The sequence below is a fragment of the Paroedura picta genome, chromosome 12, assembly GCF_049243985.1.
Source record: "Paroedura picta isolate Pp20150507F chromosome 12, Ppicta_v3.0, whole genome shotgun sequence".
NCBI classification, from domain to species: domain Eukaryota; kingdom Metazoa; phylum Chordata; class Lepidosauria; order Squamata; family Gekkonidae; genus Paroedura; species Paroedura picta.
Genome location: NC_135380.1, coordinates 14,245,245 through 14,268,201, shown reverse-complemented (window position 1 = coordinate 14,268,201; position 22,957 = coordinate 14,245,245). Strand labels below are relative to the sequence as shown.

Sequence of the window (22,957 nt, the reverse complement as noted above, 5' to 3'; positions counted from 1 at the left end):
TAGGCCAGTACCTACATCTACAGTCAGTCCTTACCAGAAATTCAGCTACCCAAACCCCTACCCCCTCAATTTTAAACCCTAAAGTTATCAAGAATATATACATTAAGTTTAGGAAGATTCAGATTATGGGTGAAACAAATTTAGAGTCCAGGGGCAACTTTAAGACCAACAAAGTTTCATTCAAGGAATGAGCTTTCGTGGGCACGCACATTTCCTCAAATACAATGTCATGGAAAGAAATAAATCCGTTCAAACTTATAAGTAGAGTATGAGAAGAAATTAACATACAGCATAATGAAAATGGTTAACAGATTCCAGAGATAAATCTGTTAACCATTTTCATTATGGTGCATGTTAATTTACTCTCACACTCTACTTATAAATTTGAACAGATTACTTTCATTGATTTTGGTACTCTCTATTCCTTTTGGGGAAGGCACTGGCAAACCACCCCGTATTGAGTCTGCCATGAAAACGCTGGAGGGCGTCACCCCAAGGGTCAGACATGACTCGGTGCTTGCACAGGGGATACCTTTACCTTTACCTTTTTATTCCTTTTGGTACTGTCCACTGAATAAATAGGTTTTTGAACTCTGGTGCTGGAGAAGACTCTTGCGAGTCCCTTGGACTGCAAGGCGAACAAACCGGTCAGTCCTAGAGGAGATCAGCCCTGTCTGCTCCTTAGAAGGCCAGATCCTGAAGATGAAACTCAAATACTTTGGCCACCTCATGAGAAGGAAGGACTCCCTGGAGAAAAGCCTAATGCTGGGACCGATCGAGGGCAAAAGAAGAAGGGGACGACAGAGAATGTGGCGGCTGGATGGAGTCACTGAAGCAGTCAGTGTGAACTTAAATGGACTCTGGAGAAAGGTAGAGGACAGGAAGGAGGATCATTGTCCATGGGGTCGCAATGGGTCGGACACGACTTCGCAACTAGCAACAACAACAGCTTTCATTCCATGACATTGTATGTGAGGAAGTGCACGTGAGCACGAAAGCTCATCCCTTGAATAAAACTTGGTTGGCCTTAAAGGTGCTCTTGGGCTCTAAATTTGTTCTGCTGCTTCAGACCAATGCAGCTTCCCACTTGAACCATATTATGGGTATTGTCTTCACTTTAAAAACTGTGTCTCCGAACGCTTCATAATCCTACTTCCATTTCAAGTAAAAGAGGATGGTATCTGAGCCTCCTTGCTGGCTTAAACCAAGTGGCTTGTTTGGCTCAGGAGATGTGCTGAGGAACCACCCCGGAAAAGCTGCCGATTCAAAGCAATAAGTCGTCTTGCTTTCCTTGCCCTGGAGGTGGAATGTGAACTCCAGTGATTCCTCCTGTTTGTTATAAAGGTCCATAATATCTTCTCTCTAAGGAAACATGAAGGCTTGGTTAGAAACACTCTGAGGAATTAAAATGGCAACATTTCCTAGAGAGAAAATCAAACTGGAGTTAGATTGGCCATTTCTACATAGTTTGTGCTCTCTTCCATTTTCACCCTTTGTTGCTTTTATCTCCAGCCTTAGGCCCCATTTACACTTTACGATGTCCTCATATTTGTTGGGAAAGACCTCAATGGTTTTGCACCAGACGCATGGTATGCATTTTGTGCCTCCTGGATAATCACCAGATTTTTTTTTTCTGTTTGCGACCACAGTGGACAGGGAATAGCAGTTTTAGCCTCCCCCGCCCCATACATTTTGGCATCTGCAAACTGCCATTGGTTCAAGTATATGTGAATTAGCATAAATATTTTTAGCTAAACTGATTCTTCCCACTTACTTTTCCCCATCCCTTCCTTCTTCCCTTTGTTACTTTCCCTCCATCAAATGTTAAATTGCATGCTCCATCGGGCAGAGACCTTGCTATGACTCTAAAGTTCTGCACATGCTAATGAAAGTATATACCTAGTTACATTTTCCATACTTTATCTTATCTGTTCTTGAGACACATAGTAATTTTGGCTCAGAATATTAAACAGTAGCTTAAAGCAGATGAACCACCAGAAGAGCTTAAAAGATCTGGATGAGCAAACACAACTCACCACTAGCTGGAGCTGAGGTAGACCCTCATAAGGCTTCACACAGCACAGCATTTCAGTCCCATTCTGAAGGCCCATAAAGATGGGATGTTTTTCAGAATCTAGGACAGGATTTGGGACCACAGCTATGACATGCTCTGGAGGAGAACAGAGAGAAGAACATGGCCAGTTCTGCACAAGACAGAAGAGCCTTTTTCTGGTACAGGAGATATCCACTTGTAGAGAGTTGCCAATCAGATTAAAAGCTACTGAAAGGGCCTCTAAGATGTCTCAGTATAAGAGCACTTGAACATCTCCTATGGCTACTTCACCAGCAGCTGCCATCATAGTATTAGTTTTATTATTTCTTGCTTGCTCATCTTTCCCACTATGTTTTTTTAAAATTACTCTTCTCCCTTGCACATGAATTTCTGGGAGGGGGTGGGGGGGTGGCTCTGCCACTTGTAGCAGCCATTTGGTGGTTGTGTCCTCCATCTTGGGTGAGAATTCCAAAGGTTCCCAAAGGCTCAAAAAGGTGGAGGACCTGTGTTCACTAGTAATATCGGCTTCCTTTAGACATCCCCATGTAGAAGCGGTCCAAGAGTGAAAATCCACTTCTAAACCATAATTGTTGATATTAGCTTATTGTTACCAACTCCAGATTGGGAAATTCCTGGAAATGTTGGGGGCAGAGGGTGGGGAGGGGTGGTACCTTGGTGGAGTATAATGCCAGAGAGTTCAGCCTCCAAAGCAACCATTTTCTCAAGGGAACTGATCTCTGGAAATCAGTTATAATTCTGAGAGATTCCCAGGTCCGACCAGGAGGTTGGCAAGTATATGTAATTACCAGTTTATCAGTATCGACACCACACCAATTCCAGTTTGAGGAAGGTTAAGAATTAGAGCCTCTTGTGGCGCAGAGTGGTAAGGCAGCAGACATGCAGTCTGAAAGCTCTGCCCATGAGGCTGGGAGTTCGATCCCAGCAGCCAGCTCAAGGTTGACTCAGCCTTCCATCCTTCCGTGGTCGGTAAAACAAGCACCCAGCTTGCTGGGGGGTAAACGGTAATGACTGTGGAAGGCACTGGCAAACCACCCCATACTGAGTCTGCCATGAAAACGCTGGAGGGCGTCACCCCAAGGGTCAGACATGACTCGGTGCTTGCACAGGGGATACCTTTACTTTTACTTTTTACCTTAAGAATTGTTCTGCCTGGTGTCCCAGTTAAGCCACCATACCCTGTGATTTGTGTTCTCCTTACAGATTTTTATGCAAAATTATTACCTTCATAAAGAAACAACGTCTGTGATGACCTTGGGGCTAGCTAATATTCTACTAGTCAACCTTTTAAGCAGCATGCTAAATATTTTGATTATTACTGCTGTTATTTTGCAGGTCCTGAATCCAAATCACCAAACTGAAAGATCCGTTCTGATGCCAGGAGTAATCACCAACCCATATGTAACTTCCAAATAAAATTTAATTTAATTTAAACTGGGAACTTTAGGGAGAACGGTTGCAAAAGAAGCTCTGAGACCTCAGCAGTTACCTGGTAGACTGGCATGATGTGGGACCGCAAGCAGTATGTTGTTCAGCAGACTGATGGTTTGCTGGTTGATATCCCGAATGCTGATGTTCCTGGGTGACACTAAAAGGCATTCTGCACATGATCAGTTCAACAAAGGCATGGCTCAGGCTTCCACAGCCAAGGAACAAAAACAGGGAATATTCTACCACAAAGAGGAGGTAACATGCCATCCCAACTGAATGTGTTCAACTGTAACTAGCCTAGCTATGGAGCTGAAGACTTTCTGCATCTTATTATGTCATGACCCCAATGAATAAGAGCAGGGGTAGTCAAACTGTGGCCCACCAGGTGTCCATGGACTACAATTCCCATGAGGCGCATGGGAATTGTAGTCCATGGACATCTGGAGGGCCACAGTTTGACTACCCCTGACTTAGAAGGTCTAAAAACAATTTGGTCCTCTTAAACTGCTTTGGCTCAGACCAAGCCCTGCAGAGGACAGTTTACTTCCCTCTGCAGAAATGGTTGTTGTTTCTGTGTGAGCATCAGCCTCTTGTTTATTTAATTCCTGCTCTCCTCCCCATGAGACCTCATGTCTAGGCCCGTCTATATCAGAGAGGAGATTACGAAAGATATGCTGACCACTGAAATCTTAGAACAGCTCAGGGGCCCCTGGTTCTTCAAAAAATTGATTGTGCAGAACAAAAATAATTGTGCATACAATGCAAATGTGGCACATGCAGAATAGCCGGTTAAAAACCCAAACAAACCGCGCCAACATCAGCAACAAACAGATTTCTTGCCTCTGATCCATAAATTCTTTATCCCTGACTGGTCAGTTTGAAGCTTGTCACTTGCAGTTCTGTATGTTTGACATTTTGCATTAATTTGGGTAAGGCGGCTTTCTGGATTTGTCCACTTTAAGGCTTTTTCTGTTTTCCAGCATTGTTTTATGAAGTGTCAACATGGAAAAGTGACAGAATTATCCCTTCACTTGGCTGGCATACTTCTTATTTTGATGCAATAATGCATATAAAACATGTGCTTGCATGATCTTTGTGTTTTAAAGTATCTGCATGTTTGAGAACTTCACCGGGATAATAAATTAAAAAAAAAAAAAAGGGGTGAGGGGGAGCCTGCAAATATTTTGGAGAAGTATTTTGGAGGAGTATTTCCCTCCCTCCATCTTAATTTTTCTCCTTGCCTCCTTAGCGGAGGCAGCTGTCCCTCCCTTCCCCCCTTTCTCCCCTGGCAGCCTCTGTACCTTCAGGCCCTCAGCCATCCATCCACTATTCTGCCCTCTCCCATCATCCCTTTCCCTTGCTCCTTCTCCCTTCGGCATTGCCTTTTCTTCCTCCTATCCTTGAACTTTTTAAATCTGTCACTTTCCCCTGCTCCACCACACTGACTTGACCCACTGACTGTAGCTTAGAATCTTCATCAGTGTTGGTTGATGGTAACACCCAAAATGGCAACCAACATATCACAATACAGTCTTGTAAGATCTCAGTCAAATATAAGAAGCAGCCATTGACTCTATGATTTTAGAGTGTTTTTTTTTAACCATACCTTTATTTTTGCATTTCGTATTTTTCCTCATACCTTGGGCGTATCTCAGGCTTGCATTCAAATGCCCCCTGTCTTTACATGGCCCCATTGTGGTCGTTTTTGATCCATTCTCAAATGCTAATGTTCAGTATTAGGTATAATTATAAAGAACTATTTCTTACAAAGTTTTGCTGAATGGGAATGGAATAAGCCTGACAATTTCTGGTAGACATCCATCTTGCAGGGCTCCATCTCCACACTTTCTTCAGTCCTTCTCGTGAACTGACTGATCTCAGAATCACAGCTGGAATCCCAGAAGGAACTGTTATCAGAGGATGTCATCATCATAGGCTATAATTTCTGACAGAAACATCCAAAACAAATGTAAATGAAGCCGCTCCTGGAACAGATTCATTGTTCCCATATATTACTGCATCTTCAGAAAGAAGCAGCCAAGTGGAATTATTGCTGGGAATGCATGGAGTGTTGTAATCATGGGTGTTTAGCAAAAAGAAGAACAAGACCTAGAGCAGAGTAGAATGAAGAGAAGGGTCCTTGCATTTGGAACATGTGAGAATGAGGAGCAGTTCAAGAGACCGTTCGTGGGGGACAAGGAGCTTATGAAAGGGAATGAAAACTTCAAAAGAGTCAACTTTTTTTTCCGCTAGAAAAGGAAACCGTTAATGCCAGTTGTGAATGGCCTAGCTACTATTCCAGGACCAGAAATAGCTGGGGTCTATGATTCCTATTTGTCTGACAAAGCATCTGCTGGAATAGATTACAGTCTCATACAGTTCTTTATCCTTTTTGCTGCAATGGACTAACATAGCCAGCCTACAAGTCCACAATCTGCTATGTATTATCTGCTTTATAATCTTAAGTGACTGTGCACATCCTACTCTCAGGGTACTTTCTCATGCTTCTTCATCTGTGTCAGGTCTAGGGCTAATGGCTCCCTTCCTGGCCAAACTTCCTTTGGTTTTCCCATCTATGGGATAAAGAGAACCTCTACAGGTACACTGAACAGTTGCTAGGTTGTGTAGCTATAGAAATGTAGCCCATTAGGGCAAACATTAGAAGCATAGCAGAATGGATTTGGCACTGGTTTCCATGCTGAAAGCACAGAAAGAGTCAGCATCATAAATATGACTAGAAAAATAGACGATCCATGGTTAATATTTGAGGCCTCAGAGTGACAACGTTGGTGCCTCTGGCTGCATCCGTTCGGCCAAGATTTTCCAGTTCCTTATCATTACCACCGTAAATACAGAATCACTCAGGTCGTCAAACAGGCCAGCCGTATGGGAATTCTCCGGTTGGATGCCATTGGCCCTGCTTTTTCTCGTTGACATGCCATCAGAGGGCTTTTTACAGGCTTTTTGAAAAATGATAGTTGCTATTGGACTACTGTATCACATTATAACTTATTCCCTCAGTCTACCAGCTACTCTGAATTCCCAGCGTTTTTTTAAGAACTCTCTAGGTCTTTGGATTGCTAAGTGAAAGGGGAAAATGTATCTCTACACCAAAAACAATACTCTTTTTTTAAAGCTGGGAAATTCATAGGAACTTGTAGATCATGACAACAGACTTAGGAATCTATAGCAACTCGCATGCCTCCCCCTGTGACCTCCAGTGATACAGTGGGGGGAATAGCAGTTGGGGGGGGGTTAAAGTCTGGGGAACTGTACCACTGTGGGCAAGACATGCAAAAAAATACATATCTCCTCCCCCACATAGTGTGCCACTGTTCTTTGAGCACTATATTTCCAAAATGATCCTATCAAAGATCAGATCAAAGCTGGGGGAAACCTGGAAAGGGGACAGTTAGGGATATAAGATTGTAAAGATACTTACCCCAGTCTTCTTTTAAAGAAGGAAATGTGGGAAGGGTTGTCAATTTAAAAAGAAAAAATCCCTCCAATGGCAGGGGCTATACTCTAGGACAGGGGTGGACAAACTATGGCCTTCCAGATGCCCATGGACTACAATTCCCATGAGCCCCTGCCAGCATTCGCTTTTGAGGGCCACAGTTTGCCCACCCCTGCTCTAGGAGGTATGGAGAGCTGAAGGCAGTTCAGTTTCAACCAAAGAAGTGAGATGAAACAAAGAGAGCCAGGGATAAAGAGATTGGCTGCCCAAGGCCCAGATATTTTACAGGATCCTCGAAGAGGGAAATCATCTAAGGTTTTATTTCATCTTTGCAGACCTAAATGTTGCTATTTCAGGGTTTGGCTATAGGTAGAAGAATCTGGCCCTTTTTCAAATCCCTGAAGCGGATATCGCTAGAGAAATGGTGTCTCCTTTTCGTTCTCATTTGCCTGTACTTCCATTCCTGCATCAACATCAACAACGGGGAAAGGACTCCGGAGTTGTAGCCGAAAGGGATTCTGTGATTAAAGCTGGCCAAGAAAACAATTTAGGCAAACTGCACTGAAAGTGGTGAGGCAGCCGGGGCTCAGACGTGGACCTCCCTTTTGTGTCAAGCCGCACAAGACCAGCTCTCAGCACAAAATCGAGGTAAGTTACGCAGGAGAATGCGTTGACATACAATAACTCTCCTGCTCACAAAAGAGTAGAATGTCTTGTGCAAAGAAAGAAAAGCTCAGAAAAGAAATAGGAAGATAAGGAGACAATACCTTCGGCTGTAGATCCCCTTTCTGAGTTCTCCTTTCTCATTTACAGAACATTTTATAGCTATTCAGTGGGTGTGACTGAAGGAGATTTTTCGGGATTATCAATGTGAAGAGGCTTGTTTAGTGTACTTCACTTTTAACCCTTCGAAGTCAGTAGGTCTTAAAAGGGTAAATTCTGACATCTATCTTTTTTCTAAAAAAGAGACTACCTCTTGATACATAATGGAGTGGTTAGATCTGGGGCCCCTAACCTGTGTCAGACATGAGAAAGGGATCTGTCACATGACCTTTCTCAAACTTGCTTTGCTCCAAAATTTTGGGAAAGACCACAGCAAAGCCCAGATGGCTGCTGTGAATGGGTACATTTGGACTTTCTAGCACACATGACAGATTTGAATTCTGAGCAACTCAAGGTGGCAGCAATGGGACCCAGATTTGGGGTTGGAAGTTGGGAGTGCTTTCGAATTCACACCTTAATTGTGTGACTCACCTGCAACAGAAACAAAGCCCAGGACTAAGCAAATCCACGGATCTGATCCTGATGCACTTTGCGCCTCAAGTGAAGTGACGCCGTTAGCTTTCATTTAGATTCTGTTTGCATCTTCAGCCCTGTACAGCAAGGCAATGTGCCTGTTAAAAGATAAATACCGTGCTGGAGCTCAGCTGGGTGGAGATTCTGCTGTTGACATCATCACGTCTTCAGGACAGACCGTGTGTCTGATGTGCAACTGACCCGCCCCGTTGCACTGGGAAGACTGGTTTGTTTTCATTGACTGAGCCACACCTTATGACTTAACGTTTATGTCAACTATAAGTAGATGCTTTTTTGTTCTGTTGATTCCCGTCCCCAAATAATTCATTGTCTGTAGCCTGGAAACCAACCCCAAAGTGAAAGTTGTCAACTCCAGCTTGTGAAATCTCTGGTGATTTGGAGGTGGTGCATGGGAGGGTGCTCGCGGAAAGCCATGTTATAGAACCCACCCCCCGAAGCTGCCTTCCCTCCAGGGGAACTGATCTTTATAGTTCGGAGATCAGCACTAATTCCAGGAAAACTTTAGGCCCCACGTGGTGGGTGAGTGGTTACCATACTTGTGGCCTGCTTTACAAATGGCAATAAATTGTTTGCTTATGTTCAAATATTTAATTGTGTTCATCTGAAACTGTGATTGACGTAAGGTTGCCAGGTTCCCTCTGGGCATCAGTGGGGGGTAGAGGGCAGGGTTGCCAGCTTCAGGTTGGGGAACTCTTGGAAGTTTGGAGATGGACCCTGGGACTTTAGTTGAGTATAGGGTTGCCAGCTCCCCCCTGGCCACCAGCAGGAGACTGAAGGTGTGGTTTGAAAGACTGGAAAGCTTTCAAAGTCACATTCCTAAATAAATTCTTGGTAAAGGACGCAGTGTCAAAAATTAACAGATTTTACAATGGGCTACTATGCCTCCAGGGAGCAGAGGTGAAAGGAACTTCAGGCGAGAAGAGGAACATGAGGGTTCCTTTGTTGTGATCCTGTGTGTTCATGGGGAGCCCAAGCCAGGAGGAAGCAGAAGCAGACCAACCTACAGGGTCCAATTTATGTAGGGATGGCAACTTCCAGGTGGGGCCTGGAGATCTCTTGGTATTATAATTAATCACTGATTGACAGGTATCAGTTCCCCCGGAGAAAATTTTGAGATGTTAGTTGCCCCTACCAATGGGGGTGGGTATCCCCCACTGTGCTATTGTCCTAGAAGAGAAAAGGAATATATTCATGAAGCTTTACAATATGTGTGTGTGTATGTTAATGTTTGTTTCCATAGAAATTGTTATGCAGTAGTCACTGTCAATTTAATTGTCTCAGGGGCAACTATGTTGGTTATTATATTTAATGTCTGCTGTACCAGATGTAGTGTGATACTATAAATATTGCATTGGATATACACATATGGTCACTTTACTCAGTGTGTGTTGGCCTGTTTTACACAGCCCTTTTTGAAACTGTTTGCCCAGGGACCTGGCAGTCCTAAGAAAACAGCTTTAAGGATGGACCCTATGGCAGTATTCCCTGCTGAAGCCCCTCCCCTCCCCAAATGCCAAAATCTCTATGAATTTCCTGATCAGAGGTGGGCAAGGTAGTGATGCTGAACAAGCGCATCTCATCACTCCCCATGATGCACTTCACTGCAGCAAGGATATGGCCGGGCAAGAATGGATGCAGCAAACCTTTCCCTACACCTGCTTTGGAAGGTGGCGTCTATGACATTATACCCACTGAAGTTCCTCCCCTACCCAGATTTCACCCTCACCAGTCTCTACCACCCAAATATCCAGGGATTTCCAAGGCTAGAACTAGCAACCCTACCCATCACTTCAGCTGATGCTCAGCCCTCTCTTGAAGCTGGAGTGATTCCAATGGTTGGCAGATTTGGGCAGTCCTAGTAGGGGGGGGGGTGCCCCCTGGCCACTAGGACTCTTCCTGGAGGCCTCAATGCACAATTTGCCTCTTATGTGGTACCACATGCCCATTCTGTATCAAAGGGATGCCCCTTCCTTATGAAGTGAAGGAAAACTTGTCAAAAAGCACACCTGCACACAGTTTTATGGCGTGAGACACAGGCGTTCTTTTACTGAACCAATAAGCAACGATTACATCATCAATGGCAACCGATTGTTGCCGTCTCTTTTGCTGGCCAGGTGTGAAGATGCTGTGGGTGTTATGATTGCAATAATGAACCCTTCACAGCAACAGCTTGCATCAGTTGTAAGCATTTCTTGGAATGTTGTGGGTGGGTTGCTTTCCATGACCGTGTCCAACGTACATTTTCCATATCAGACAATGGGGCAAGAGACGTGCCGATCTGGCTTGCTTATGCGGGCAGTGGTTTGGGTTTGGTGCATGCAGGCCACCGTCCACATTGCCACTCACACCTCACCAGCAATTCAGTCCCCTGACCACCACCATTCACCCAGATTTTACACCTAAAACCAGGGGTAGCCAAGCTGCGGCCCTCCAGATGTCCATGGACTACAATTCCCATGAGCCCCTGCCAGCAAATGCTGGCAGGGGCTCATGGTAATGATAGTCCATGGACATTTGGAGGGATGCAGTTTGACTACCCCTGCCTGAAACTATCAAGGTATCAGACTAAATTCAGAAAGACACACTAATTGGTACTAACTGCTTTCTCTTCGGCAAGAGTAACATCATGGAGTAACATCAGGCTTTTTTTCAATGTAAAAGAGAGTGATCTCAGAACCCCCGCCCTGACTCAAGCCAAGAGGTTTGTTTGGCTCAGAAGCCGTGCTCAGGAACCAGCCGGGGGAAGCTGCTGATTCAAAGGCGCATGTGACTTCACTGCCTTTGGTCTGGTTGTAGAAAGTGAACTCCGTGGATTGCTCCTTTTTCTTATAAAGTTCCATGATGTCTCCTGCCTAAGAAAACAGGAAGGCGTAGTTAGACATGGGCTGTGGTTTCAACAGGATCTCCTCTCTGCAAGAAAAGTCTCTGAATGCACTGCCTCCACATTAATGAAAAATCTGCAGGCCCTGCTTGTGTTTTCATTCCCTGCGCACACCATCCATGAAAATGCATAGTCCTTTTTTAGAAGGCATAGTAATAGAAGGCATATTTAAGGGGCATAGTAACCTCAGTGTGAGGCCTGGAGTTCTCCCAGAATATGACAGATCTCCAGATTACAGAGATCAGTTCTCCCACAGTCTTGGCTCTGAAGAATGGCAACATGGTGGATAAATTTGTTGGGATTAAAGATGAAGATCAGCTGGGAGCTTTCCTCAAGAAACTCACTGGGCCTTGAACAAGCCTAAGACAGCAGTCGCTGAGGCCTCTCACGTTTTGTCCTTCTTGTCCGTTTGCTTGGAGGGGACATGTAGGTTGGAGGGGTTAAACTCAAATTTTGGCAGAGGGCAGCTTCAAAGAGCAGATTAACAGAAACAGAAGTCCTACAGTGACATCCGTCATGGCTGAACTTATTCGTGCCCCAAAACTCTAACCTCCCCAAGCACTGAATCCATATCTCCAAGAATATCCCAAGCTGAAGTTAGAAACTGCACCCCTCCTGAATGAGGAAAAACAACCCCCTGCCCTTCACACTCAGGAGCATGCACAATTCACTTTTGGAGGTATTTGAATTCTGGCTTGCCATACATTTTATATATTAAAACCAGTGACTTAACTACAGTACTGCTCTTCTACAGAGAGCCAGCTTGGTGTAGTGGTTAGGAATGCGGACTTCTAATCTGCCGAGCTGGGTTCGATTCTGCACTCCCCCACATGCAGCCAGCTGGTTGGCCTTGGCCTTGCCACAGCACCGAGAAAACTGCCCTGAACAAGCAGTGATATCAGGGCTCTCTCAGCCTCCCCTATCCCACAGGGTGTCTGTTGTGGGGACAGGAAAGGGGAAGGTGACTGTAAGCCACTTTGAGCCTCTTTCGGGTAGAGAAAAGCAGCATATAAGAACCAACTCTTCTTCTTCTTCTTCTTCTTCTTCCCCTGATGGAGAGTCACTTTGGCACAGTAGACAAATGGTTAGAGTACCCATAAGCCTTAGTTATATAGGAGGAAAAGGAAACAAGCCTCTAAGTAAAAAATATATATTTTAAAGGAAACAACAATGAAACTCACCACTAACTGTAGCTTAGGTTGATCACCTGACTGCACATTCAGAATGTATTTCTGATCATTGGTTCCTATAAAGATTGGTCGCTTGCTTTCGTCTAGAACTTGATTTGGAGTCACTGCTATTAGCTGATCTGGAAGGAAACAACAGGCCAACAACTCAGCTGGTAGTCTGACAGATGACCGTCCTCAGATTAAGAGTTGAGAGGAAATGCATGTCTATGCTTGTGGGTTCAGTAATTTAAAAATACATCCACAGTGGCTAATTTTCTCATTGCTGATTTTACATCTTGCATCTTGTAGCCTGCATAACTGATTAGCAGTATCTGGGGCACCTTTGGGGAGAGGGGGTTCAGTCCTGGTAAAGGGCCCAGCCCAGTCTGCCCCCTCTTCCCCCAAAGGAAGGAGGGAATGCTTGCCTGGCTGGCCCCAAATGAAGGTGCTTAGTCAAGGTGCATTCTCTGCTGCAGCAAGCCCTCCTTCCCCTCATCTTCAGCTTGTGTTCACCCCATTCTCTGGGCTAGGGTGACACCAATAGGTTGGCCCCCAGGACTTTACCCAATGTCCTTAATACCTAATCTGCACATGCTCAGGACATCTAGAACAGCCCAGGAATTAATAATTGTGTATCAAGTCACAAGTGGCTAGGGTTGCCAACCTCCAGGTGGTGTCTGAAGATCTCCTATGATTACAATTGATCTCCAGGTGACATAGATCACTTGACCATGAGCAAATGGCCACCTTGGAAGATGGACTCTATGATATTACACCCCATTGAAGACCCTCCCTTCCCCAAAACCTCCCTTCCTCAGGATCTACCCCTACAACTGTTTAATGGTGACCCCACAATCATAGGGTTTTTAAGAAATATATGAGCAAAGGGAAATTTAAATCAAAGGGAAATTTAAATCACAATTAGGCAAGCTGAAATATCAGCTGAAGAACGATACAATGCGCTGAGGAACAATACAAAAGAGCCGAAAGGATGACAGAGTCCTCACAAGGAGAATCTTTTGAAGAAGCATGCACAGTTTTAGAAAGTGAAGTGAAAGATGCACTAAGATAAATTGGGAGAAAAAAAAATCACCAGGAGTAGATGGGATATCAATGGAACAATTCTAAGTCACAAAAACAAGAGTTCATAAAAATCTTTACATTGTTACAACAATTATGGAAGACAAAACAATGACCCACAGAGTGCAAACACACAATTTACATCTCAATTCTGGAAAAAAGGAGATGCCAAGGCCAGAGGAGGGGGCCCAGTTGTCCCTGAAACCCGGCCTCAATTGGCCTAATACAGGGGTAGTTAAACTGCAGCCCTCCAGGTGTCCATGGACTACAATTCCCATGAGCCCTGCCAGCAGGGGCTCATGGGAATTGTAGTCCATGGACATCCGGAGGGCCGCAGTTTGACTACCCCTGGACTAAACTAAGGCTATTATATTCGGGTCAAATGATGAGAAAAAAAGAATCACTGGAAAAGGTAATAATGCTAGGAAAAATTGGCGATGCAGCATGCGGTGGATGGACTCAAGGAAGCCTGAGAATGGCTGTTAATAAATAAGATGTTTGGGGGGAGGGTCATTAATTCATAAAGTTGCCATGAGCTGCACATGTCTTAATGGCTCGCTCATGCACAAGCTGCACTGAGTTCCTGCTGGGGAGAAAAGCAGGATAAAAATACTTAAATATATACATGTGCACTTCATGTAGTTATGCCAGTGGAATGAGAACAAAGGAGCAGGCAGGTATGGATGCAAACAGGAAGGAAGGGTAGCAGCCAAGATCAATAGCCGGAACACAGAATTAACCAGTTGCTCAAACAAGAAGGAGATGCAGCTTTAAAAGTAGTTAGGCAAGGTGGGGGGTGGGCACTTAAGAAATAGAAGTTAGGTAAAGGAAGGGGGTGTTCGGGAAATGTCTTTCCGATTTAAGGATCTAGTACAGAAGCAAAGAAATGGTGATCAATTCCAAGGAAAGTCCTTCTGATATCTTGATTACCCAGAACTTGGAAATTGATTAAACCAGTAACTTTAGTGAGTGTGGAGGTAAGGAAATAAGAAGTGCCAACGAAAATAAAAGTACTTTGTTGTTACCTTCTGAATTGGAATTTAGTGGAGCCGCTAGTAAGGAGCCATTCTGCAGAAAGAGGAATTTCTGGCTGGTGTCCCAAATTTTGTAGAGCCAGGGTTTTTCTAGACTCACAATCGTAACATCTGGTGGTGGTAGGGAAACATATGCACAAATAAATATACAGTCGCACGAACGCACACTTTCACAGAAAATGGATACTGAGGAAATTGTTCTACAGTGAACACCATCATGAAAATGTTATGTCTCCATTTTATGATGACAGTTTTTGCAAAGCAAAACCAAATCAGAGTCCAGTGGCTCCTTTAATACCAATTCTGAGGAAGAGTGCTTGCACTCGAAAGCTCACACCTTGAATAAATCTTTGTTGGTCTTAAAGGTGCCACTGGACTCTGATTTTGTTTTGCTGTGCTGCTTCAGACCAACACGGCTACCCACTTGAATTTAGTTTTTGCAGAGTTTGCCCACTTGAATTTAGCTTTAGCAGAGGTTGCACGAAATGACAAGTGTCCTGGCTGGTATGGCACATTTCCTAAGTCCCAATTTGTCTTCGTTTCTGATGCAAGACCAGGAGTGTCCTCCATTTAGGGATGTCAGCCTCCAGAAGGCACCTGGGGTCCCCCCCAGAATTACAGCTTATTTCAGACTACAATGACATTGTAGGCCACTGAGGTCCCTGCCCCCTGCAGGCTCCATCCCTGAATCTCTAGGACTTTCCTGACCTGGATCTGACAACCCTCTCCCCACATCCCCCGCTAGGGATCAAAAGAACCCCACAATCCTTCCTCCATTGCAGGAGAACGGTGTGCACAGTTTACTCAATGAATTCATTGTAGCTCCATTCACACGTACCAAATTGTATATTCTGTGTGCATGCAGCAGGAAATAGGAATGTACTTGTTGACCTTATTTATTTATTTACAACATTTATATCCTGCCTTTCTTCCTTCATCAGGGCCACCAAGGCAGCTGACAAATTAAGTGTTAGCAGAGTCCAAATTTGCAGAAAAGCCGAGCACAGATTTATTAAAGAAAATGACATACTTTATAGCAGTGTTCACCAACCACCGGGTCATGGCCCGGTACCGGCAGAAGATGTCAAGAGAAGATAACAGTTAAGTCTCTTCAGAGAAAGAAATTATTGAATCTTGGCAACATGACTGAGAAGGCCCTCTCCCAGCTGCCACCCCCCTAACCTGAGAAGGTGGTGGCATCTGGAGCAGGACTTGGGAGACAACCGTAGAGATCTGATAGGTTTATGAGGGAGTAGGCGGCCTTTCAGGTACATTCATAAGGGATTAAGCAGTCCTTCACACCCATGCATGATCACATACAGGAAAACATCTGTAGCAAATGACTAAATGAGCATATCTTTAGTGCTTTTGGCTCCAAGCAGTCCTGCTTAAATGTTTGATTTTGATGCTTCAGCCATACATAACAGGAGCACGCATTATCTGAGATCTTCCTAATACATACATTGTACGATCATGAGAAAAGTTCATATATTTTCCACATGGGTACAGTTTCAGGAGATCCATGCCCAAGCTTTCTATGAATGGAAAATGCACTCACCCCTGTTCTTAATAATGGCTACTGAATGCATGAGAAGGTACAGACAATTTATTTAGGTCGTGATCGAGACTCCTTCGGGTAGAGAAAAGCTGCATATAAGAACCAGCTCTTTTTCTTTTTCTAATTTAGTCAGAGTACTTTAAGTGTCACAGCTTGGACAACCATTGCCCTGCCTATCTAGAGAGGAGACAAGCATGCTGGCTTTGCTTGGGTGTCCCCCATTTCAATTTTGTTTCTCTCTTTTGAGTGTCCATTTTTCACTCAGTTTCCTCCTTGTGCGGAACATTCCCCTGTAAAGAAATAGTAGGCATGTTCCAAGTTTGCTCCTTTGTTTACATAGACAATAAATGGCAGAAATACTATATGGGCATATAAGCGACATATATAGCTGCCCTTGTGCTAACGGGCCATCTGGACTCACCAGTGGAATTTAATCCACCTGGAACACATCCAACACAGCTGACTGGGTAGCAAAAGGACTAGTGGTAGCAATACCCCAAGGTGTGCAGGTTCATACTTCAACTTTTTGTCTGCATGTCTTGCCAAGCCAGTCACACTTCAAATATGAACTCCCTGAGTTGGGGAATTTGTGATCCAGGAGTCAGCAGCTGTCCACATGGGACTATTTCCATATGTATTTGTCCAACTGGAAGCTGCCCACGGTCCTTGTATCTGACAGACTCCCAGCCTCACCTCTTGCTTCTGCTGCTGAGGACCAGACTTGTAAGACTAAGGCGCAAGCCATTTCAAGACAGCTGAAGCTAACTAGGCTAACACCATACTCTTGTTCACAAAGGCTAAAAGTATTTGCCTGCATATTATTGTGCGCTGCTACACTGAAGCAAGCTACTGCCGGTGACAGGCATAACAAGACTCAGCGAAAAAGAGGATGTGGTACAGGGAAGACGGTTGAAAAGCAGGGACAGAGGAGAAAACAGGGAACAAGAAAGCCTCTGTTGCAAGGTTAAGAAAATAGGCTGTTAATGTTGGGTGTGTTTGCAACATCAGCATGGAAAAATAAATATCTTATGTAGAACTTCTACCATAAGGGACGGCTGCACATGTCCGAAGTTATGTCCTGCATATCCAATGAGATGTGGTTAATTGAAAGGCATGAAAAATTAATGCTTATGCCAATCAAGGGGATTGCTTGAGCTTTTGCTGCCTGAAATCCCCTCTATTCCAAATAAAGCTCTGTTTGCTTTCAGAATCCACCTGGTGCATCCTTCATTGGGCGCTGGCCCACCAGGCAGCCGATCCCCTGAGAGTATCACTCTTGAATCTCCTTCAGCTTTATCAGAAACCTGAGGACTAGCTTCGTACATCATCCAACAGAAGAGGAAGGAAAGCACTATGAGCAATGAATACGAGCAGCAGCAGCTGATGCCTCAAAGCATGGATATCATGCATGCAACAACAACCCACTGGGGGGCATGTTTCTGATGCATTACCAAAGTGGTATGACATTTCCTTGCCTATGCCACATGTTTGTGCTCCTTCTGGCACCAGCCAGGCTTCTGCAATTCTCAGTTTCATGGCTTTTCTTTACGAGTCTTGACATCACTCTATTTCTGTTCGACTAGCGATGTAGGAAATAACCATGGGGACTCAGCGTTCGGTTGGCATGCTTGTATTTTTGTGCAGTAAAGTTAAAACTTCAGATACTGTTAAAAAAGGCATATGTGAATTTTTCCGGGTTAATTGATAGGGGGGAAAAACTTTTTTTTTACCGCCTTTCCCAAAATGTCGGAATAAGTCTGCCATTTCCTGGTCCACCGTCTTCCTTGCGTGCAGCATCTTCGCAGCCTCTTCCATAGTTGGGATTCTTCTCTAGGATAAGTCCGGGATACTGTATTGGTTGCTTCGGCTGCTGTTGCAGTTCAAATCCTGGGAAGAACTATTTAAAAAGGAGGCCGTCTCAGGTCTGAACTACACATTACAATTTGCAAGTACAATTTGTAACATGAAGGGTGAAGAGATTTGCCGAACTGGCTTCGATGCTGACAGTCAGGCATCAAGAGTAGGGGAACTTGTCTTCCATATTTAGATTGAGACGGGGGGAAGGGGGGCTTCAGCCTTTCCCTTGTGCCAGCATGACTTGCCCCACTGGGGCACTGCACCTGTACAGAGAGGCTACACAGGAAGGCATTTCCCTAACCCTAATTTGGAGTTCAGGCCACAACCTACAGTTGTCAACTTTGCAAACATCTAAAGCAGCCTTTCTCAACTTTTTTACCACTGAGAACCCCCCGATATATTCTTCAAGCTCCAAGAACCCCCAGAAGTGGCATGACTGTACATAATATGGTTGGGAAGCACAGCTGTGGACATGGCCCCCTGGAACACCTCCCCTTCCCTCCCCCTCCAGGCCCATCACTGGCCATTGGGGGTGGGGGTTCAACATGACCATATATGGTCATATCACCCAATAAATGTTTAGCACATTCTTATCCATGGTTTCTCTATATATTTGTGAAACAGCCTGGGGGGTGGGACGTGTCCGGCTGTCCAAGTTGGAATAGGGCCAATCAGGGTGCAGCTGGCTGCACCCTGATTGGCCCAGCCCCTGCAGCTCCCGCCCTCTGTCCCTGGACTCTAGCCTCTTTGCTCTCAGATGCGCCTCAGTGCCTGGAACCAGCAGCAGGTAAGGAGAGAGAGCCCTGGGCAAAGGGTCGTGGTAGAGAGCTTGCTAACAAGTGCCTCGGCCTGCTAGGCTGGGCCTACTCACGAGGGCCTCCCGGCCTGCTGACTGCCTGCTAAGGAGCTCTGTCCTGGGCCTGCTAATGAGCTGGGCAGCCCCCACCTGCCCCACTTGATCCAGTTACAAACTGTGGCCCAAAACCACCTTAAGCTGCCTGGCTGGGGGCCAGGGGAGGGGATCTTTTGAAGGCCCATTCTTAGGAATGGGCTTTGAAGCTAGTATTTTTAATGTATTACAAATTTAATTAACTGCCACCTATTCAGGAAACCCTTCCCGGGCCGTCCAGAAACTCCAAGATTTCACAAAACCCTGTTCAAGAAGGCCTCATCTAAAGCATTGCTGAAGCAGGTCCATTATTTCTGCTGTGTGCTCTTCTGTCCTCAGGCACAAGCACCCGCTCCACCACACTGGCTTTTTCCTGGGACTTTACCAACTACATGGCAAGGAGAAATTCAGTAGGTCTAGTTGCTCCACTGCAGGGGAAAGCTGTGCCAGCTCTATGTCAGAAAGCTATTTGTAGCCCAGGAACATGTCAGGAAAGGATTCAGTTACCCCCTCTTTGTGCAGAAAGAGCAGATGCCTCCACCATTGCAAGGTAAGACCTTCCACCATCCTTTCCCCCATTTTCGTAAAGACGATGTGTCTAGAAAACTTGCCTCTCTGTTTAAGAGTGCATAGCTGGGTTTCTACATCAACACTGAGCACCCAAAGGGTTACAAAGGACAGAACCCGGGAATTGTTTTGGGAAGAAACTGTGTGGTGAAAGAAGTAAGTCAGAATGGCGAGTCGGCCAGGTTTAGCGAGTGGGCTGCCTCGGGTGTCAGAACTACACCAGGGCACAAGCTGCAGGTTAAAAATAAAAGCGTCTGGGGCCAGGAGAAAAAGCCAATGGTCCCTCTGTCCAAGGGACCAAGGGGCTGTCAACCATAGAACCATAGAACCATAGAGTTCAAAGGGACCCCCTGGGTCTAACTAGACTAACCTGCTAGACTAACCAGTCTAAGTCTTGGCTTGTTCCCAGGCCATCTGGCAAAGTACAACCCTCCCAAGCCCTTTTCTTTGCTGGCTCACTAACATGTCCCTCGATAGACCTCGCAGGTTTGTTGCACTCCAGCCCCCCAAAGATTGCCTCCCTCCAATCAAGCATGAAGAAAGTGAGATCTAGAAAGAAATCAGGAAGCTGAAGAGACCGTACCTTGTTGGAATGGCAAGTCTTGCGCCTTGGCCTGAAGGTTCTCTCTCTCTCTGCTTTCCTTTGGAGTTTGTGGGATGCTTTATAGCTACCCAGGAGGAGTGACTTCATGCCAAGGGAGGAAAGTTTTCTGGATCGCAAATGTGATAAGCCTTGTTGCGGGTTGCTCTCCAAGCGCAAAACACATTTCACTGCTTAAGCATCTGAGTCACTGGGCCTTCGAACTGATTCATGCAAAAGTTTTCGAAGGAGGCGATACCTGCATGATTTGTCTTAGAGAGAGATCCCAGCCAATTTTAGAAGGCACTTCAGGGCTCAGTGAGCTGCAGTCAGGATTGATGCTATTTCACCGGCCAAAAGAACAGGCCTTTATTCCAAGGTACCTCCAGCTCTGAACCTCTCTCAACCTCAACTGAGACACACTATTTTTCATTCAAAATGCTTTTAAGCTGTTGAATCTCCAATTTTGGAATCCTTTCTTTAGTTTAATCTCTATAAGTTGGATCCAGACAGCTTTTTCACTGAGACTTCTCCTTACTACACCTCCCCACGATCCTACATGGCTGTAGTCCATGCAGGTTCCACGATCCCCAGCATAAGAGGCTGTCCGCTGCAGAGTTGCCACCTCTGGGTTGGGAAATACTGGAGATTTTTGAAATGGACCCTGGGGAAGGAGGGGTTTGGAGTGGAGAGGGACCTCTGCAGGGTATGATGTCATAAGAGTCTATCCTCCAAAGCAGCCTTTTTATCCCGGGAAATTCATCTGGACACCAATTGTAATAATGGGAGCTATCCGGGTGCCAATGAGAAGTTGGCAACCATAATCAGCTAGGACCCCTCCTTTTTTTTCACCATCCTATGGTGAAAAAATTCCCAATTGTCTCCAGACTCACCCAGACCCCCACATTTCATCTTTCTGTAGGGGTCATCGGTGGTGCAATTGACTTGCAAGTCAGTTTCTCCACTTGGACCTCCCCATAAAGCTCATCCCTAACGTGGTATCAAAGTCACTGCTCCTTTTCCTCAATTCCCCGAAGAAGTAATTGCGACCTACCTGGCGATTAATTCACAATTACATTGTGACACACTTAATGACTGGCAACAACTGGGGCATCAAGTTTGGGCCTTCATTTCTTCAAGCAGTTGATCTTTCAAAACCAAGCCTGCCGTGAAAGTTCTTTTCAGAGGTGTCAGGATTTCCACCGGAGCCCCTCCCCAATTGCTTGCAAGACTTCCTTCCTTGTTTGGACAATGCAGCATTTCCCAGTGTCACTCCGTGAGATCCAGAGCACCTAAGTAGTACATGCTGGCTTATGGCTAGTCAATGCCAAGTTGAGCCTGAAGTGCTTAGCTGCAAGGTAGAGTTGCCAGCTCTGGGTAGAGAAGACCTGGGGACTTTGGGGGTGGAGCCAGGAGTGGACGTGATTTGGGACAGGACCTCAGTGGAATATAATGCCATGGAGTCCGTCCTCCAAAGCAGCCATTTTCTCCAGGGGAACTGATCTCTGTCACCTGGAGATGAACTAATTCCAGGGGATCCCCAGGCCCCACCTAGGGACTGGCATCCTTGCTTCAACGCCCAGATTGTTTCTCCTCCCCCCCCCACCACTGTAATTGAGGTGCGTGGCCTGGCTCATCCAGGTATCTGGGATAGTTTAATTAACCATTCTTTGATTCATAGGCAGTATGTAGGACATATGATGCCTAATTTTAATTATACTTGTGACCTTGATATAGTGGTTAAAAGTGGTGGCTTCTAATCTGGTGAACCGGGCTTGATTCCCCGCTCCTCCATGTGCAGCCAGCTGGGTGATCTTGGGCTCATTACAGGTCTGTTAGAAGCTGTTCTCAAAGAGCAATCACTCTCAGAGCTCTCTCAGCCTCACCTACATCACAAGGTGTTTGTTGTACGGAGAGGAAAGGAGGATGATTGTAAGCTACTTTGAGACTCCTTTGGGCCATGAAAAGCGGGGTGTAAAAATCAACTGTTTTTCAAGGTTAAGCTCCACTCTGTAAGTACCTAAGTTGGCCACTTCATCAGAGTTTTCCCGTGCTGTGTATTTTTCTATCTGAGGGAAAACCTCTCTTCTCTTTAGCAAAGGTATTATTCATGTCAGTGAATTATGTAAGTAGTCCATCCCATAATGATTCAGCTAAGCGAGAATGACGGGAAATTTGGCCGAAACCAATTTTTTATTCTGGCCCAGGCTAGCCTGATCTTGTCAGATCTCGGAAACTTAGCAAGGTTGGCCCTGATTAATACTGAAACGGATCACCAACAGGGAAGTCCATGGTAGCTATACAAAGTCAGAGCCACCTTTGTTTGCCTCGCGTCTTGAAAACTGTATTATGTCATAAATAAGCTGGGACTTGAGAGCCCTTTCTCCCACCAATCATCTGGACAGGGGGTGCTTAGAGCACTACGTTGTGTCTTTTTAATTCGGTGATCATAAATTTGACATTTGAATTCTGTATTTATGAAATCTCAAGATGTAGCGGATCCAACATAAGATCTGATTCCAGGGTACATTTTTTTCCACTGCCGAATTCTGGTCAATTTGAACCCGTATATACAGCCTTCCTTTTCCCCAATTTTTAAGACGTCACCCTTCTGCATTTGCATTGTCCCAATTTTGGGTCTCCTTCCCGCTTGATTGGGGGAGGGGGTCGTGTGAAGCTTCAGCTGGCATTGAAGGAGCACAAGGTTAGAGAGTGCTTAATTTCCTGCCTTTTGACTCTGGAGTCTACACCAAAGCAAGCTGGGGGAGGGGCAAGTGAAACATGAGGCTGCTTATCTTTCTTTTCCTGGAGGAGCAGGGTGGGGAGACAGCAGCCTCATAGAGAATGAGGAGGGGAAAGTAAATGCAAGAGGCAAATCTCTGCTCATAGAATTGTGGGCTTTTGGAACGCAGTCATTTTAAAACAGATCCCAAAATGAGGGCAAAAATTAGTCTTGCAAGGGAATGGCAACAGGGAACTAGGTAGGCTTTGAACTGATACCCTGGCCAATCAGCAACAGACTGCTTCGTTATGTCAGCGTTGGAGGCACGGGGCAGGAAGTTAATC

At 45.3% G+C, this 22,957-nt stretch overlaps 2 protein-coding genes across 5 annotated transcripts; both read right to left on the bottom strand.

The window, feature by feature from the left end:
• Positions 1 to 289: 289 nt before the first annotated feature.
• On the bottom strand, positions 290 to 5,441 carry LOC143821845 (interleukin-36 receptor antagonist protein-like). 2 transcript variants are annotated; one of them, XR_013225934.1, is made up of 5 exons: positions 5,270 to 5,441; positions 3,561 to 3,659; positions 2,037 to 2,170; positions 545 to 1,362; positions 290 to 414 (listed from the first exon to the last, which is right to left on the bottom strand). XR_013225934.1 is itself a non-coding variant. In XM_077306269.1 (4 exons), exons 1-4 carry the CDS (start codon positions 5,433 to 5,435, stop codon positions 1,150 to 1,152), a joined length of 612 nt encoding a protein of 203 aa, XP_077162384.1. In that variant the 5' UTR covers positions 5,436 to 5,441; the 3' UTR covers positions 367 to 1,149. The 2 variants fall into 2 exon arrangements, 1 of the variants encoding a protein (XP_077162384.1); XM_077306269.1 differs by having other exon boundaries at positions 367 to 1,362.
• Positions 5,442 to 10,307: 4,866 nt separating this feature from the next.
• Positions 10,308 to 21,202, bottom strand: LOC143821584 (interleukin-36 receptor antagonist protein-like). Of its 3 annotated transcripts, XM_077305716.1 has the most exons (6): positions 20,785 to 20,892; positions 19,895 to 20,163; positions 17,729 to 17,895; positions 14,432 to 14,551; positions 12,339 to 12,466; positions 10,308 to 11,128 (listed from the first exon to the last, which is right to left on the bottom strand). In XM_077305716.1, the coding sequence occupies exons 3-6, from the start codon at positions 17,811 to 17,813 to the stop codon at positions 10,901 to 10,903; spliced, it is 561 nt and encodes a 186-aa protein (XP_077161831.1). In that variant the 5' UTR covers positions 17,814 to 17,895; positions 19,895 to 20,163; positions 20,785 to 20,892; the 3' UTR covers positions 10,308 to 10,900. The 3 variants fall into 3 exon arrangements, with proteins under 3 accessions (XP_077161831.1, XP_077161832.1, XP_077161833.1); XM_077305717.1 differs by lacking the exons at positions 19,895 to 20,163; positions 20,785 to 20,892 and adding an exon at positions 20,946 to 21,202; XM_077305718.1 differs by lacking the exons at positions 19,895 to 20,163; positions 20,785 to 20,892 and adding an exon at positions 20,946 to 21,202 and having other exon boundaries at positions 17,729 to 17,885.
• Between the last annotated feature and the right edge of the window lie 1,755 nt (positions 21,203 to 22,957).

Excerpts from the sequence above, each read along its gene's own strand:
- LOC143821845 (XM_077306269.1), bottom strand. The coding sequence starts at position 5,435 with ATGATGATGACATCCTCTGATAACAGTTCCTTCTGGGATTCCAGCTGT. Across the intron at positions 3,660-5,269 it reads TTCCCATTCAGCAAAACTTT|TGTCACCCAGGAACATCAGC; the intron begins GTAAGAAATAGT and ends AATGCCTTTTAG. Across the intron at positions 2,171-3,560 it reads ACATCATGCCAGTCTACCAG|AGCATGTCATAGCTGTGGTC; the intron begins GTAACTGCTGAG and ends GTTCTCCTCCAG.
- LOC143821584 (XM_077305717.1), bottom strand. The coding sequence starts at position 17,813 with ATGGAAGAGGCTGCGAAGATGCTGCACGCAAGGAAGACGGTGGACCAG. Across the intron at positions 12,467-14,431 it reads ACTAAATTCCAATTCAGAAG|ATCAGCTAATAGCAGTGACT; the intron begins GTAACAACAAAG and ends GTTTCCTTCCAG. Across the intron at positions 11,129-12,338 it reads AACCTAAGCTACAGTTAGTG|GCAGGAGACATCATGGAACT; the intron begins GTGAGTTTCATT and ends CTGTTTTCTTAG.